Here is a 16,420-nt window from a genome sequence, read left to right as displayed (position 1 = left end):
ATCGTCTGTCCAGATGTCTGACACCACATAGAAAATCATTCAAATTTAATAAAACATTGAAGTCATCAGACAGTGTTAGAAACATTCAAACCTTGTAAGATTTGAGTTTCTCTGTCAGCAGTCACGTCTCTGTTAACGTCCTCAGCTGCACCCAGAGGACACTTTGATCCACTCACCAGAGACTTTATCAATCCTCAGTCTTTATTCTTCCAGCAGAAAACTGTTTTCTATGTCTCGTGTGATGATGATTCATCAGAACGCAGTGAAAAGGAGCTCATCAGCATCAGGCCACGGCTTGACTGGAGGTACGGACCTCTTTTAAAATCTTTCGATGGTGCTGGAAACAAACTTGTGCCGTCCATGCTCCCTGAGTGCTGATGTTTTGGTTTCCACTCTATAAAAATATTATTTCACCATAATAACAACAAATATCATGATGTTGAGCCAGCTGACACATGTGTCATGTGCTTTTTAGAGAAATGTAGTTCTGCCTGATACAGTTTGCATGCTTTAACTACTGATTCCTTTTCAGTGCTGCATTACAGACACATGCAGGTATAACTATTCGCTCTTTAATTGTAAAAAGACTTGAGGTGAGGAAAAACAATAAAATAAGTAAACATTTTATTTTTGTAGATGTCTAATAACAGCTTTGTAATCCTCAATTGTTATTAAATATTTATTTTATCTAAATAAATAACTGCTGACAGATGTTAATTCATTGCAATAATGACAAAAAGTCTGGATTTTGCTACTTTTACTCTAAAAATGAAAAAAAAAACAGGGAATAAAATAAACAGATTAACATAAAACGTCTGAATTACATAAAAACGTATTTTTGCACAAATTCTCAGCTTCGGTGATTCAAAGTGAAGGTTTGCTGCCCTCCTGCGACTGAAGGAGCTCGCACACCCACGCTGCCTTCATGACACGTAGAAACTCGGACATCTCAGCTTCGTTTTACTAACAATTCGGATGACAAACACCCGCCGATTATAGTGACGTTTAGTAAAATCACTGTTTAGATTTATCCTTTGATCTGTTGACCTCATCGTTGTTCGTTTAATGGTAACACGTGAAATACACACAGCGTGTCCTCCGGTCGCTCCAAGTCTCCGATCTCCTATTTAACCCCAGCCCGTGAACGCAGCACCAGGACCAGCCTGCCTCACATTGTTAACGTTGATTTCTCCCGTTCAAAGCAGCATTTTGTCTTCCGTGAGCCGAACCTGGATCACAGCCTCCCACTAACCGCATGAAATCTCGGCTTCGACAGGCAGCGGGACCCCCACCGGCACACGGTAAGACCTCCACGGAGTAATCTGGAAACCCCCCGTTTCCCGGTGAGAAATCTTTCCAGCTAAGGTTCATGTCTCAGACTCCGGAGGAATAAAACGTTACCGGGGCGAGCCGTGCAGTTACTGCGGGGGGAGCTGAGGGGTCTGGTGGTTAAAGTAGTTGTTTTTTGGGGGGCACTTTGGCACGCACGGTTAAACCGGGTCAGACACCTGTGCGGCTCGTTATTCTGACTTTGCTCAGCAGTCATTTTCCTCACCGGGCTGAAAGCAGCAGGAGGAGGTTAGCGTGTTTCCCATGGCTACACCAAGCGTCCACACGGGGGTTATTTGCATTCCTCTCCGGCCTGTGGCGACACACACACGCACGCGTTATTATTATTATCTTAAAACTGGCAGCCAGATAACTGAGCCGGGAGTCCGGGGGCAGAGCGGCCAGGTCAGCTCCGGGGGTCGTGACGTCGCCGGGGCTGCAGGTTCACCGCTCCGTCACTTGGGGCCCCTTCTGTTGACCGCACGCCCACCTTCCCCCGCAGCCGCACGGTTTCATAATCTAATGCTCTCGTTTCTTCTGCCCTCCTGTTGATCTCCGTGTGGAAGCCCGAGCATGAGGAGGATCGGTGGCCGTTACCCTGCCCACACCGGAGGCTGCTGGTAGGGATGGTGTGGCTGTGAAGAGCCGGTGTGACGCGCCTGTGGTCGGGGGAAGAAGTGCCTGGACAACATGACTGTTTTCAACCCGGAAAATGTGGAGGAATTTTATGACATCGGGGACGAGCTGGGGAGGTGAGTCCACACCGAGCTGATTTCTAATGCGCATCAACTTCCCGTTTCTGTGCCCGGGGCGGGGGTGCTGGGAAAAGACCTGTTTTTCATGTCGATAATAAATGTTTCAAAGTTTATTTAGCCCACATGTGCAGAGCTGTGGTCCACGCGTGTCTGAACCCCCCCACTGTGAGTGAGTGAGTGTGATAAGCTGTGATTAATGCAGTCTATAATGCAGTGTCGTCAGTGATGAAGAGTTGCTGTGTCTTCCTGGGCTTTATTGCAGGAGGCTGATGTAGATCTTTGCAGGGAGAAGGTGTCCATCCTGGCTGTCACTCCGTGTGTGATTGGTCAGAGGTGGATGCTGATGATCAGGGTGAAGAAGCTGACTGTGTATGAAGCACCGTGACAGAGCTGGACCTGAGTTTGGTTTGCAGGGCGGCTCGAATGTGGCAGATGATTCCAAACATAACGTGTTTGTTGACTGGAGCAAACTGCTGACCTGGCTTTACCTTCCTCATCGAAAATCTCTCCTGCCGTCATCTTTGCTCGAGCTGAGCTGACAAAACCAGTCAGGGAGTGAGTTTGTTTGGGCTGTTGGAGAAGAACGAGGACGTGCAGCAGCACAGAGTTGATCTGGATGTTCTTAAGCCTTCATTTTAACCAAATCCAGGTTTTGGTTAATCGAACAGCTTCACAAATGTTGTTTTTTAATCATAAGTTAGTTTAAGTGAAAGCAGATTTTCCTGTTTTCACTGTGACTTTATTGCTGATTTGGTAAAAAATGTCATTACGTAATAATAAAGGCAGAAATGATGCGTTCCAGCTCCCAGATGTGAGAGTCACAGCTGTGGAAGTGGGTCTCTGAGTTTGTGGTTATGAAACGTTGGTAGTAACCAGCCAGCTGTTTTCTGCTCCTCGGCCTTTGTGGCGTTGCTGATTGTGTGTCGTGTTCACCTTCCTGCTCTGAGGAAAGCCTGCGCGGCTGCAGCTGCTGTAGCAACAGAGACGATCGGGGAGCTGTGTGTGATGGGATTGAGTTTCTGGCTGAGGTAAAGTAGACGGCTACGCCAGCGTGATCGTCTCGATTGGCTGTTGCTCCAACGCTGGGATCCGCTCTCTGTTGAGGAAGGATGGGGAGAACAGGGAGCTGATATCACGTCATCCGCCATCATTATTGAATCATCCTAAATATTCCAACATCTGCAGTGTTGGGATAGAAAATATTTGCTCGTGTCGTCAGTCCTGTCATTTATGCATGCTGTTTGTTGGAGAGCGCTCCAGCAGCAAGGACTCAGAAATGAGTGTGTCTGTGGGAAACTTATTTTGCATGGGCACAAAGAGGCAAGCACCATGTGTGCAGCTGGAACTAGACTTGTTCTTGTTTCTGCTGCGTCTCTTATGCGTGAGGCTTGTGTTACTTCTCTCATCAGTCACTCAGAATCTGACGTATCTGAGTCCGGTGACGTCCTGCAGCGTCCTCAGGCGTCTGCTTGCTGCCGCGTCACGTTTTAATGAGCAGATCTTTCCCATAGATGCTGCACACAGGTGGTCTTATGTAAGACTCGGGCGCACTGATCACTCCCAAACTGGGCCTGACACCTCTGCATTAGCAGCCCACGTGTGTTGAAACGAGGCAAACGGAGACATTTCTGTGCAGCTAAGCGTGCTGGGTCTGAATTGGAGCACTTGTACTGTACAAACAGACGAGCTGCACAGGAAGAAGAAATCAGAGGTTCTGGGTGAAAATGCAGAAACTCCAGTGACTGTGCAGTCGTTATATATTTGTGTTAGTATTGGATGAACTTTAGCATAAACCAGAGTCTGTTAATGATGAAAGCTGCTGAGTCTTCCACTGTAAAGCCCAACATGCCTGCAGACTGAGGGCTTTTGATCCGACTGTACTCCAGGCCTGCTGCTGGCTGCACTTGGATTAAGGCCCATTCAGTTTGGCAAAATGGGAAAATGGGAATTCGCCCAAGCGGTGAGTCTATCCTGTCACTGACACCGACACTGCCTGCTTATGCATGGAGGACCTGATGCCCGGTGAAGCCGAGCATCATGCATGAGCATCTACGCGCAGCGAGCACGCAGGAACAAAGCCAAAGCATACATGTTAGCAGTGCGATCTTATATAATGCTGTCTATGAATGTTGCATTATTGCTGAAGCTCTGCTCAGAATCGCTGCCTCATCTTGATTTTTATCACCTCTGTGATCGGTGGGCCATTGCTCGCCCAGTTTTCCGAGCCTTCCAGAACAAAACCTGGAAAACTGGAAATATTAGACGCGCCTAATAAAGTGTCAGTCAGAGAAACGATTGTGAAACTGCAGGTCAGCCGTTGAAGATCCGGGCAAAGCAACAAGTTGTTGCTTCCAGAGCTGCGCTTTAAAAAGTGTGATGTGTTTGCACAAGTGCATCAAATTCATCCCTTTGAGTTTTCCCCAAAAACAAAAGTGCAGCATGGAGTTTAGTTTAAAGGCCTCCTGACAGATGTTGACCACATCTGTGCTCAGCTGGTCTCTGTAACTGCTTCACAGAAAAGTCTCACTTCACGCCTCAGATTGTTGAAGACGTCGTAGTTTGCCAGCATCTCAAAGGGTCTGTTGTTTGACGCCTCCTCAGTGTGATGCTCAAGTGTTGGGTGAAGCACCGCTGCAGTGTTTTAATGGTGGTGTGTGTGGATGTTAGACTGCAGACACACAAGCATTCAGGCTCAGAGCTTCTGTCGCTGCAGGGCTTTTTTTACCCCATCAAACCTTTTAGTTCCTCCAGTTAGATCAGCAGAAATAGAAAAAGCTGTAATTGCTTCCATTATCAGTGCCTCTGCAGTGCATTATGGGTCGTGCGTGACAGCCGGCGTGTGTGTTTTCTTAATTAAATGATTAAGCAACGGTGTTTGTGTGGTGCTCCTCTGCAGAGGCCTCAGTTAGCAGGTGCTTTATGACACATAATACAATCAGCTGTCCATGCAGGGAGTTCCTCGCCTCGTCGATGGACTTCAGCTGCACCTCCTTGGGCTGGTCCTCAGTGAGCCCAGTGCAGCAGGACTTGAACCAGTTATCCACCTGCTGCAGGTGCTTGTTAGAAATCTCCAAACTAGAAGGCTCCGACTGCAGGGTGAGACCCGCTGGAGAGGCAGCTGAAGGAAATGCAGCTCTGACCTACGCAGGGAGAAAGCTGGAGATGATGCATGACTCCAGAGACAGATGGGAAATCACCGTCAGTGCTGGCCGGCTGATATCTGATCTCTGAGTGGATGCCAGTACTGCTCTAGAATAACAGTAAACCTCTGTAGGTCTGAGCAGAGCATGCGGTCATGCTGCATGCAGCAGGCCTGCGTGAAGAAACGGGCGCAGCTTGCACTCCGGTCATGTGAGTCCAGTTCTGCTTTCCTTATTTTTTGGATTCATTTATTTCTTTTGCTGTGGGAGATTCAGGGCTGTCACGTGTTCAGAGATACGCTGACTCAGCCTTTCTTTCCTGATTGAGAGAGAAAAATGACACGAGCCCACTCCCACTGTGGAATCCATTTGCTGTGTGCTTTTCATCGGGTCCACGTGGCAGTTTTACACTTTGCATATTTTTGCAGGGCTCTGCTGACCGCTGTGTGGCTCTCTACCAGTTAGCCCTCCTATTGTGTGTGTGCGCGCATGTGTGTGTGTGCGTGTGCGTGTGCGTGTGTGTGTGTGTGTGTGTGTGTGTGCGTGTGTGTGTGTGTAGAGGAGGAGGGGAGGCTGTAGCTCTAAAAAGATTCTGCAATGCAAATGAAGGTAGAAGCTTTAAGCTGAGGCTGCGTTTGGGCTTCATCAGGAAAAACTCCCCAAAGACGAATCGCTGTGAACACAAAACAGGATTATGTGAAGAATCCACCCAGGATCCTGTGTCCCGGAGTCCCTGAACAAATATTTTCTTCATTTATTGTTTATGGAGGACACCGACAGTAAATCTGCTCCAGACAGTCAGCAGCAGGAATCAGCCCCAACCAGCTACTGACCTACATTTACCCCCCACCACCACCCTTGGTTATTTTGTTGGGTGGAGGGGCAGTCTGGGAAGCAGGAGTGGCCTTGATGAAGCCTGTCACTCAGCCACCCTCCCCCCCCGTCCTCCCCCTGGATCCCAGGGAGCGGCAGTGCGGTCCTATCAGGACTACTGTGCTGCAGCACTACATTAGCTCCAGTGTGGTCGTCGCATACTTTGGTGTGACTGTCCAACACAATAGGTTTATAAAAACCTTAAAGTGGAGGACTTTTGAAAATGAGCACAGGGCCGCTCGTCTGCTGACGCCTGCTCTGCATTAAATCCATCAGTGACTGTGGGTGTGAACAAAGACGAGAGCACCGCCCGTCAAAGCTCCATCGCAGCCAGCCGCTGCATGAAGGCAGAGAGAGGCAGCACTGATGCTGTTGTACCGTCTGCACTTTGTGTTTTTATTGCTGTGCCATCTCATCATTTGCATTTTGGAAGCCTCGCAGGAAGCTGCGTGTCTGTGTCGTCTCTCTGAACTGTGGTCGCTGCCTGGATGCATCTCGCTGTCACATCTATGTATCTGACCGCCACACCAAAGTCAGAGGACTCAGCATCCTCCACCTCGTTGATTCTGCCGTCATAAAGATGCACGCGCTCAGTGAAGCCAGATGGAAAAGTTTTTCGAGCCGCACTGAGCTGCTCTGTTTGCAGTTTGTCCAAACTGCAAACAGACGAGCTATCAGGATAACAACATGACGAACGTGTTCTCTTAGTCCTCGCGGAATATTCAGAGGCTCTGTGTAAGAAGTGATTTGCAGCCGATCTCATGCTGACAGAGTTCAGCCTCAGTCTGAGTGAGAAATCCTTTCAGCGTTTCTTCGTTGCCCACATTTAGCATCATCTGTCCAACTGCACGTTTCTCTGATCGTGATATTAGTACGTGTCACAGATTACTGAGAGAGGCTGCTGTGGGATACAGCCATTAATCCTCCCAGATTTCAGGGTTTTTTCTGATCAGGCGTCTTTTATTATTGACGTATCCCTGGATCATTAAATGAGTAAATAAAATATAGAAATATTAATAGAATTAATGCAATTTTAAAATTTGTTGTTATATTAGTTTATTGTGTAATAAAACAAATCTTTAGAGTGATTTAAAAGGACTCTTTTAAAACCATTTCAGGACCGTGTGCGCTGCTTTTATCCCCGTGCTCGGTGCTCGGCGTCGGGCAGGTTGGACGAGCTGTTAGTCGATCTGTTGAGGAAGCTTTAGGCTGCAGCAGCAGAGGCCGAGCAGTCAGCCCCCTCTGATCCTGCAATGTGAGGAGGCAAAATAACCACGTTTCAGTCCATATGTTCCAGCTTATCAGAAGATTGGTGGTAACTGGAAACCAAGCCTCAATAACCAGGTCAAAGGGCCAAACTGGGAGTCATGTAGATGCTGGTCATAAATCCTGATCAGAGGAAAACATCCCGACTCTTGTTTGTGTATCTGCTGCTTCGCTGTATGTATTTACATTCAGTCATTGAGTGCACGCACACCCTGAGCTTCAGCCTGCCAACATTAGCAGGAGTAATAAGTAGTACGTGAGTCAGAGGAGCATCTAATGTTCCTGCGGCCTCGAGATTATCATTAAAGACAGACGAGGTGGGAAAAACGTAAACAAGACGAGTCGGCTGTGAGAAGAGTTGATCAGGACTCTGAGGCTGACTTTAGTCTGTTATTGCTGCACTTAGACTCACATTGAAATCGGACTCACTTGGATTAGCCTCAATTATTTTCAATTAATCTCTGCAGTCAGGGCGGGATGATTGGATTCCTGCCTGCTGTGGCAGCAGGTGAATGGCAGGGAGCGGCGCTGTGCGTGAAGCTGAGTGTGTGTTGGAGCGCACGTGGGACGAGCTACAACCCTTTGCGGTCAATTAGGAGAGACGTGCAGGCGGTGGAGCGTGGAAACCGAGGGGTGGTAAACGGTGGAGGAAGACAACTTCTCCCGTTTCTGTCTCTCGTCTTCTGCAACGTTCCAAGCTTAAACTCTCACGCAGGTTTTCCTCCTGCTGTGAACGAATGTGACGACTGCACTTAGACGAACGCCACGCAGCCTTCTTCTCTCGGCACATAAACGACTCTGAACTAATGAAAACGTGCACTTGGAAGCTTTTGTTTCACGTTCACTTGAACTGATGTCGATGCGTAACTCCTCGTCTCGTTCCTTGGAATATCAGTCTTCTTTTCACACATGCTCGCCCACTCGTGACAGTGAGGGCCAATCAAAGGCTGCGATGAAAGCAGCACCAGACCACGGAGGTCTGCAGATGCTGCTTTCAGTATCTGGTCAGTGTGCAGAGAGCAGACAAACCCGAGTGGGTACAAACAAACAATCACACCAACGTTGGGTTGATGCAAAGAAACTTTCACGGACGCTGAACCTGTGAGCCCAGAAAGATGCTCATTTGGACACAACTACACGTCCAACTCGTCTCTGCGTCCTGTGTGGGCTTACATGAAGGATCGTTTGAAACACTACGAGTAAAATCTCATTAATCCTTGAGCGGATTAAGTTTCACTGTTGGAAAAATATTCTGAGGGCTTAAAGTATAACTATTGTAAACAGTGTTTTAGGTAAAGCCTCGTTTGGGCTGCGGCGCTGATGTGATGTCACATGACTACATGTCAAACCTCAGTGTTGATCAGAGAACATGCAGCCTCGCTCTCTGTCAGTTATTTGGTCCGAGTTGCGTTCTTGTTCCTCACATTAACAGGATTCTTCTGACCTTCACAGATCCTCCTGACAGACGTTTTCAGCTGCGTGTTTTTAGTTGGACTCGTGAGATAAGGAGGGAAACGAGCAGGAGCTTTCAAAATGAACTTTTAATTAATGCTGACAAAGTCAGAGGTGAGGTCACATCAGCTCAGAGCGTCTCTGCTCAACCTACAAAACCAGTCTGCGCCTGCTGATTTCCCCTGAGTCACGGCGGAGTTAACCGGCTCGAAACTTGCTGAATGTCAGTTTCGTCAGACGTGCGGGGCCCTGTTTGAAAAAGCAGGCAGAGAGAAGGCCCTCCCCCTGCTGCCGTCTCCTCGGTGGACTGTGCAGGAGTCCAGCACTTCCCTTAATTTACATACAGTGCTAAATAAAGTTTGTTGTGTTTTTCTTTAACAAATGCAGCGCGTTAGTACCCACAGCAGACAGGTAACTCATCGCCTCTGTAAATGGTAAAGGACTGGTTCTTATATAGCGCTTTTCCACTCTTCTGAGCACTCAAAGCGCTTTACACAACTTGTGCATTCACCCATTCACACCAGCACATTTTTCCTAGGTGCTTTCTAACTGACATTCACACACATTCATACTCCGATGAATGCATCGTTGAGCAATTTGGGGTTAGTATCTTGCCCAAGGATATTTGGCATGCAGACTAGGGGAAGCCAGGAATCGAACCACCGACCTTCCGATCAGTAGATGACCTGCTCTACCACCTGAGCTACAGCCACCCTGTAAACACACATCTCTAACACGCTGAATAAATGAGCATTTTTGATTCTTAGTACCAGAAGCTTTCGCTCATACTCAGCCTATAAACGCACCAGCAGCCCCACAGACTCGTCGTGATTGTCAGACCATCAGACGTGACGATCGATCGAGCCGGGCGGACGGGGCTGTTCCAGCGACTCGTCGGTGTTTACAGCCTGCAGATGAAGTCACGTGTCGATTGTACAATATGGGCTTAAACGTTCATATTTCTGTAAACATTAAACATGTTTGATTAGTTATGAATTCAATTTATTTACACAGCACCAAATCACAACGGCCTCAAGGTGCTTTATATTGTAAGGTCGACCCTACAATAATAAGTACAGAGAAAAACATGAGCAGCACTTTGGTGACAGTGGGAAGGAAAAACTCCCTTTTTAACAGGAAGAACCAGGCTTAGGGAGGGGCGGGGCCATCTGCTGTGATTGGCTGGGGTGAGAGAAGGAAGACAGGATACGGACATGCTGTGGAAGAGAGACAGAGGTTAATAACACGACTGATGCTGGTGATCAGTTTGAGATGTGTGCGCCTGTTTGACCATCAACGTTGGTGCTTTGAAAGAAACCTTCATGTCTTCATGATTGATTCATGATGATTTATTGTTTTGAGAACTTCACAGTTCATCAGCTCTCTCCACTGTTTCACCTGGTTTTTTTCATTGTTTTTCTACTTATCTCTGGGTGTTTGTACACATCAGTGTGGCTGCGAGGATTCTTCCAGGATGATTATCTCTGCTTGCTGGCATTCAGTCCTCTCAGAGTTACAGCTGGATCAGAGCAGGAGTCTGTTATTGTGTCTCTGCAGCGTCTGAAATCTTTGAAGGTCCTGGAGGCTGTTGGTCGTAACAAGTGTGAAGATTGCAAAGGAAACCTTTCACCTCTCCTCTTTACCTTTAAGCACAATGTCTCCATTGTTTGTGCCGTGGAAAGCTTGGGCCTGGGGGAGGTGACTGACATTCCTGCCACACTTGAATGTCCTTTCACTCTGGCTGCAGACGAGGGCAAACACTGCCTGCCTCTCATTTAGCTTTCTGTCAGTTATCTCTCCATCAGAGGAGACATTATTAGTTCCTTGAACCTGCAGTTGTCTGAATGAGACTCCTCCCCCTGAGTCACACCTGGCTGCCAGGCTGGGAAACAGCTGAGTGGAGGAAACAAGGCTGTTGAGCAGAAAGTTAGCAGTCGTAATGTGAACGCTCACAGGGATTTGAGTCTGCTCCTGGTCTCGAACCACCGATCTTTTATCTGTTAGGCAAAAGTGCTCACCACCAGGCCAATGTAGTCACTTTAAAAGCCCGCATTGATCTTCTGTGTGTGTGTTCATATCTTTGTGAAGTACAAAATTTGAAGTTTAAAGGCCTTTAAGAGGCTCAGAATGTGATTTTTGATGGTACGGGGCCAGAGAAAGCCTTATGTCAATGAGATGTCCTCACTGAGTTTGAAAACGCGTTTGTGTGTGTGCTGATAGAGAGGTGGCGTGGCCCGTACACACACACATACAGGTGTGCGACACCTGCTACACAATACCGTTTTGTGCTCTCCTGCAAATATTTAAGTCCCCGAGTGTGTTGTGACATATAAATGATGAAGTATTGCAATCAGCTGCGTCTCCTCTGCTGCAGCCACGAGCGGGTGCACTTTCAGAATAAGAGCTTTCATACTGACTGCAGACAAATAACATCTTATTTTAGAAATGCTAAAGTGGGTCATGTTACATCCAGGTGTGTTGCTCAGGTGAAGTCTGTTTGTTGGAAACACGATGTCAAACATCAGGCCGATCGTTTCATCGCTGTTACAGCTGAACAGCTTCTGGATGCTTCGCTGAGACTCAGCGGGCACCTTTGCATAACAGACTAACCACGCGGGGAGATAACCACGGTAAGGTTGGGTCATGTCCACAGTATCAGCGCTCCTTCTTACAGTCTTATTATAAGATCGTTGAAACTGGTTTTTAATGTCTGTCGAGCCTTTAAAGCCGAGGGGAGCGATGCTGCGGCCTGTCGGAGGTGCAGTGACGCTCTCAGGGCGTTAATGACGTTTAATAACTTTCACCGGTGTCAGAAACACTGCTGATAAAATGCTTATCTGAACACAAACACTCGCACACGCGCTGTTTACACCCACCCAGGATTATACCGCACTCTTCCTTCCTCCAACCAGCGCCGGTTCCTCAGTCTCTCGGCCCTGTTGCCGTGGTTACCCTTCCGCCGTACACAATGGCGCGGCGGTTGCGTAATGTTTTTTCTGCCGGTGCAGTTTGTGGCCCACACTACCGCAGAGTGGGCCGGGAGCACTCCACGCCGGCCTCCCACACTTGGCTCCGTGCTAATGAAAAGCCTGGCCTCGCCGGGAGTCTTCAGGCTGACGCCTCGGAGCCTGCGGCCGCTGCAGACGCTTTGTCCTCTGACTCCTCTGAGCTGCAGAGGTGCTGCAGTTACAGTCTGATCTCTTGTGTTTCTGCTGAGACTCACTGCCCGTGGAAACAGAACCGGAGTGAAAAAGAGCGACTGGCCTCTGATTGTTTTACCCTCGTGTCTATAAGGAGGATAACCTGCGGCTCCTGCATCGTGTTGGTGTGATGAATGTGCCACGACACACCCGTGACCTTTGCAAGCAGAGCCAATCAGATACATTGAGGAGTGTATGTTTCATTGTATGTGGAAATGTGTAGTCTTCCACTCACAGGCCTGATTCCCTCGTACTAACAGCAGTTTTAAAAACCACGCAGCATCAGATCTCAGATGATCAGCGCTGAAGCTGCACAGCCCACAGAAATAACGTGAAGCTGCGAACTCGCCAACAAAAGTGTAAAACTGTGCTGATCATTCAGAGATGTAGCATCTGCATCAAGGCTGGCTTATTAAATTAAGTACAAACTATAACGATGCCACTTACACACTGTTTATGCAAACTTGTAGTTTTTATATCTGTTTGTTGCTGCTCTCTGGACGCCTGCTTTCATTTAAAGATGAGTTCAGTATAAAGGAGAACCAGCAGCCGTGTGTCGCTGAGAAAAACCCTTTGACGGTTGTGACTGTCAGTAAGGTTTCAGCTGGTCTTACTGTAAAATCAGCTGACGACGAGAGCGGCACTCCAGGTTCAGATTGGGAGGGGCAGTAACTGATTATCATCTGTCAGCAGTCTGTGGTTTCACTTCACTGTTTCTGCGCGTTGTCGTCTCTACTTATTATTTCCTTCAGCATGTTTGCAGCCAACGAGCGTCAGATGCAGAGGAAGTGTGGAGAGCTGAGCAGGAACAGGCTGATGTTTTGAATGTGGACGCAGGCTGGCCTGCAGAGCGCTGGGACTGTATCCATCCCCCGTGAGCCAAAGACAATTTAATTAAGTAGAGAAGCTTTAATTGAAGTGAGCAGGCACGTTTAAAGGGATGCATCGCCCAAAACGAAGGCGGTTAGTTCCCTTCTCTTTATATGATAAAATAAAAACGACACAGAGTCTTTCAGGGGTTTGTTGTTGGAGAAAGTGTTCTTGTCGTCGTGTTTGAAGGAGTTCAAACCTTTGTGGAGACCTTCCTGGGGGATCTGATTCAATCTGAGCTGGTGTCCGCTGATGCGCTGCTGGTTTTCTCTCACTGTGCAGCAGTTTGGCACCGATGCAGCCATTTGTACCCCCATCAAATATTCATCTCTGATTTTAAAAGCAAAATGCGCCGTCGCTCAGCACCCCGAGCGTCCGTCAGTGTGAAGCTTTGACAGCGAGCAGCGAACCACTCAGTGCGTCGAGGTCGTTACCTGGAAGGTGAGCCAGAAACCTGCTGAACATCTGATGGAGCTGCTGGTCGCGGTTTCTTAGTGCTGATTAAAGGATGGCACAGTCATATATTTCACATTACACAGCAGTGTTTTTATAGCCGTACTGTACGATGAGCATTCGCACAGACGGGGTCCTCGCTTGGAAACTGCACACAGACAGAAGGTGAAGATGACACATTAGTGTACCAAGGAAAAAATAAACATTTTATGTCATCTAAGACCAAAGCTGCCAACATCAGGAAACAGTGCGGGCTACTAACCCTCCGCAGTTTCAGGTATTCACGTCAGGTCTTTGCAGAAACCCTCCTGCAGCAGAACAGCTTCCTCTGCTGTCAGCTCGAGTCGTATACGCACACAGTTGTCACACTGGATGCATTCACAGCTAACCGCCGCTGTCCACGGAGACGGCATAGAACTGCTGATGCTCGTAACTGGTCAACCTGACGTTTAAAGATGGCTGCACTCGTTTACATCATAAATGCTGGCAGCTAAACACATGATTTCATTTTTAAATGTCGGTTCTGCTGCAGCTCTGACTGACAGCAGCACCTGTCTGAAAACCTGCGAGGTGAGAGGTAAATGAAGCGGCGTGCTCCTGCAGCACTATGAGGCAGGAAACGTGGACGTGGACGTGGACTGGCATAAACTGTCATGGAGCCACAGTCAGTGCAGGCGTGTGGGTGCTAGCTGCAGGAAGCCCAGGCTGCCGGTGCAGCAGATCGATCTGACGGTTTGTGCATGGCCTGCATGTAAAATATGTTTTGTTATCAAATCGTGTGATTAACAGTTTCACACGAATCTTAAACTCTTTACTATTCTATACTAATCTAGTCTGTTCCATTCTACATTAGAGGGCATGCACTTCTATGAAAGCACGTCTCCCAGAGCGCTCAGACTAACTCGCAGCACAGGGTCTGATGTCCTGTCATGACTGCTCATGTGACCACAGCCTTCATGCAGGGTGATGACAGGACGACGCTGGTGTCCTACATCAGGAGGAGGGGAAGCCTGTCTGAGCGGGGCGGACGCATCAACTATAAAACTGTTTATTCCGCTCACCGTAGATGCTGGACTGAACGCGACCTGCAGAGCAACACTTGAGTCTTAACTGCTGCCGGGCGCTGTAATGGATCAGGTTAAATGTAAAGTGTGCAGGTCACGCACCTATCCAGGGTTTGACGAGCACGCCTCGCTTTATCTCTCCCTGGCAGGCCTCGCTGATGAACGATCCCATCAGCCAATGATCGGGCAGCATAAAAGCCGCTTTGTCACAGAGCTGACGGGCAGCGAGCCTCGTGCCAGGTTACAGCGGCTCCCTTTTATTAGACGCCTCCATTATCGAACCTGAAACGTAGACCTGTGTTTAATGGCCTCGGATCTCTTTCAGTGATCCGCCTCCATCAGTGGATGATGAAGTTGAGACGAGCACAATCACCCAAAACAGCTTTGGGAGGTTCATTTAAATAAGCTCATACATGATGATCGTGAAGACCTTTGTCCTTATTTATCACATTATATCCTACAGTAGTTTATTACTAATGCAGGAGAAACACACACACATGCAATAGTGTGACTTTCACTCATGCTGGGACTGTTTTCTTTGTAAAGGCTGACAGACGTCCGTTTAAACTCAGATGTTTCGTTTCACCGTCTTTACAGGAGACGTTTGATCTCAGGTGTTTGCAGCGATCGATGTGAAGCGCACCGCCTCACTGATGTGTTTGAGTTTTTTCCAGTTACAGTAAAAGCTCCTCATCAAACCCTCTCTGTTCACAGTTTAAAGAAAAGCAGCGTTTTCAGCTGTTAGTCTGTTCAGCACACCAACACATCAGCTCGAAATCCAGAAGACGTTAAACTGAAAGATGCTGCATTTTTAAACGATGCAAGCCGAGAGCTGCTGGTAACGCCTGCACGCCTAAAGACAGACACTACGTCTATTTGAAGTCTGAGTTACTGTTTCATGAAGGACGATGATGATGATGATGATGGCTTCAGGCTGTGACTTGCTCGTAACAGAGCAGTCTACACAAAAATGAACAACATGGAGAAAAAAGCAACAAAGCAAAGTTTGCTGTGGGGTTTGCAGCGAAGGACGGCGAGCGGGAGGTGAGATCACACTCGTTGTTTCCCACTTACTGAATGTGTCGTCCTCCGTCGGTCCGAGTGCGCCCGCGTCACATGTGACAGAGAAGCCTCGTGGGCGCCTTCTCGAAGCTCTTCCAGCCTGCCCGCCATTGTGCTTAACACTTTTCAGCTTTTCAGCACCCTCTCCGATTTCACAGTAGTAGTGCACAGAGCCAATCAATAGCTGGCTCGCAGTAGTGACGGAGAGGTGCAGTGTAGTGTTGGACAGCGCGCTGGTCTTTGTCCTTCTGTGTTTAAAGTCTCAGAGAAACCTCGTCGTTGTGTTTGTGTTACGAAGACGTGATCTTTGAAGCTTGAGTTTATTTATGCGCACTTAGTTTGAGCTTGTGTTCAATGCTGTTGTTAGTGATTAAATAACACAGTCTGTGCATTAAAAGCTGCTTATAACTATCATTTATTTGGCAAATGAAGCGAGACTCTCAGTGTTTATCAGAGCAGTGTTGGTGGGAGAGGAGGCAGAGCAGCCTTTTGGTTTCTTATCCTGTGGACCGAGTCCAACTCCACCATCCTGAACCAGCAGCAGCCCGTTGGTGTTCTTCAGTCCCAGCATCGAGGACCAGTTCCCATCTCCTGCAGGTTCTGGGGGGGGCTTCTCCCACTATCAGCAGCTTTTCAGAGCATTGCCACCTTAACTGACTGCAGTCCAAACAGCTGGGATCTGTTCAGTGTGGGGGGAGAGCAGCTGAGTAATGTGACCTGGTCAGCCTGCTGGTGGAGATGCATGAGGTGGTGGGTTGGGATGATTGCCTGTAAGCAGCTGTGCTGTAACAGCAGGGGAAAGGATGCGTTAACACGTTGCACAGTGCAGACGGTCTGCTGCAGGAAGGGCTTTTATTTTACCCTGTATGTTTATACTGAGGGCTTAAAATGTCTTTATACGTTGAATTCTGCTCCCACAAGCCTGGCTGTGATGTATGGCTGGATTATGGCTGGAT

General features: G+C 48.1%; 1 protein-coding gene across 1 annotated transcript in view; it reads left to right on the top strand.

Moving 5' to 3' along the window:
• Positions 1-1,152: 1,152 nt before the first annotated feature.
• The window catches only part of dapk1 (death-associated protein kinase 1), a 67,857-nt gene continuing 52,589 nt past the window's right edge, over positions 1,153-16,420 (top strand). The window contains exons 1-2 of the mRNA XM_026186106.2: positions 1,153-1,301; positions 1,896-2,081. Of these exons, the coding sequence (XP_026041891.2) occupies positions 2,020-2,081 (62 nt within the window). The 5' untranslated portion in view covers positions 1,153-1,301; positions 1,896-2,019. The remainder of the gene's footprint in view (positions 1,302-1,895; positions 2,082-16,420) is intronic.

Source organism: Astatotilapia calliptera, chromosome 12, assembly GCF_964374335.1.
Source record: "Astatotilapia calliptera chromosome 12, fAstCal68.1, whole genome shotgun sequence".
In the NCBI taxonomy this organism is placed as follows: domain Eukaryota; kingdom Metazoa; phylum Chordata; class Actinopteri; order Cichliformes; family Cichlidae; genus Astatotilapia; species Astatotilapia calliptera.
Note: the sequence above shows the minus strand (reverse complement) of the source record. Positions and strands in the feature narration are given on the sequence as shown.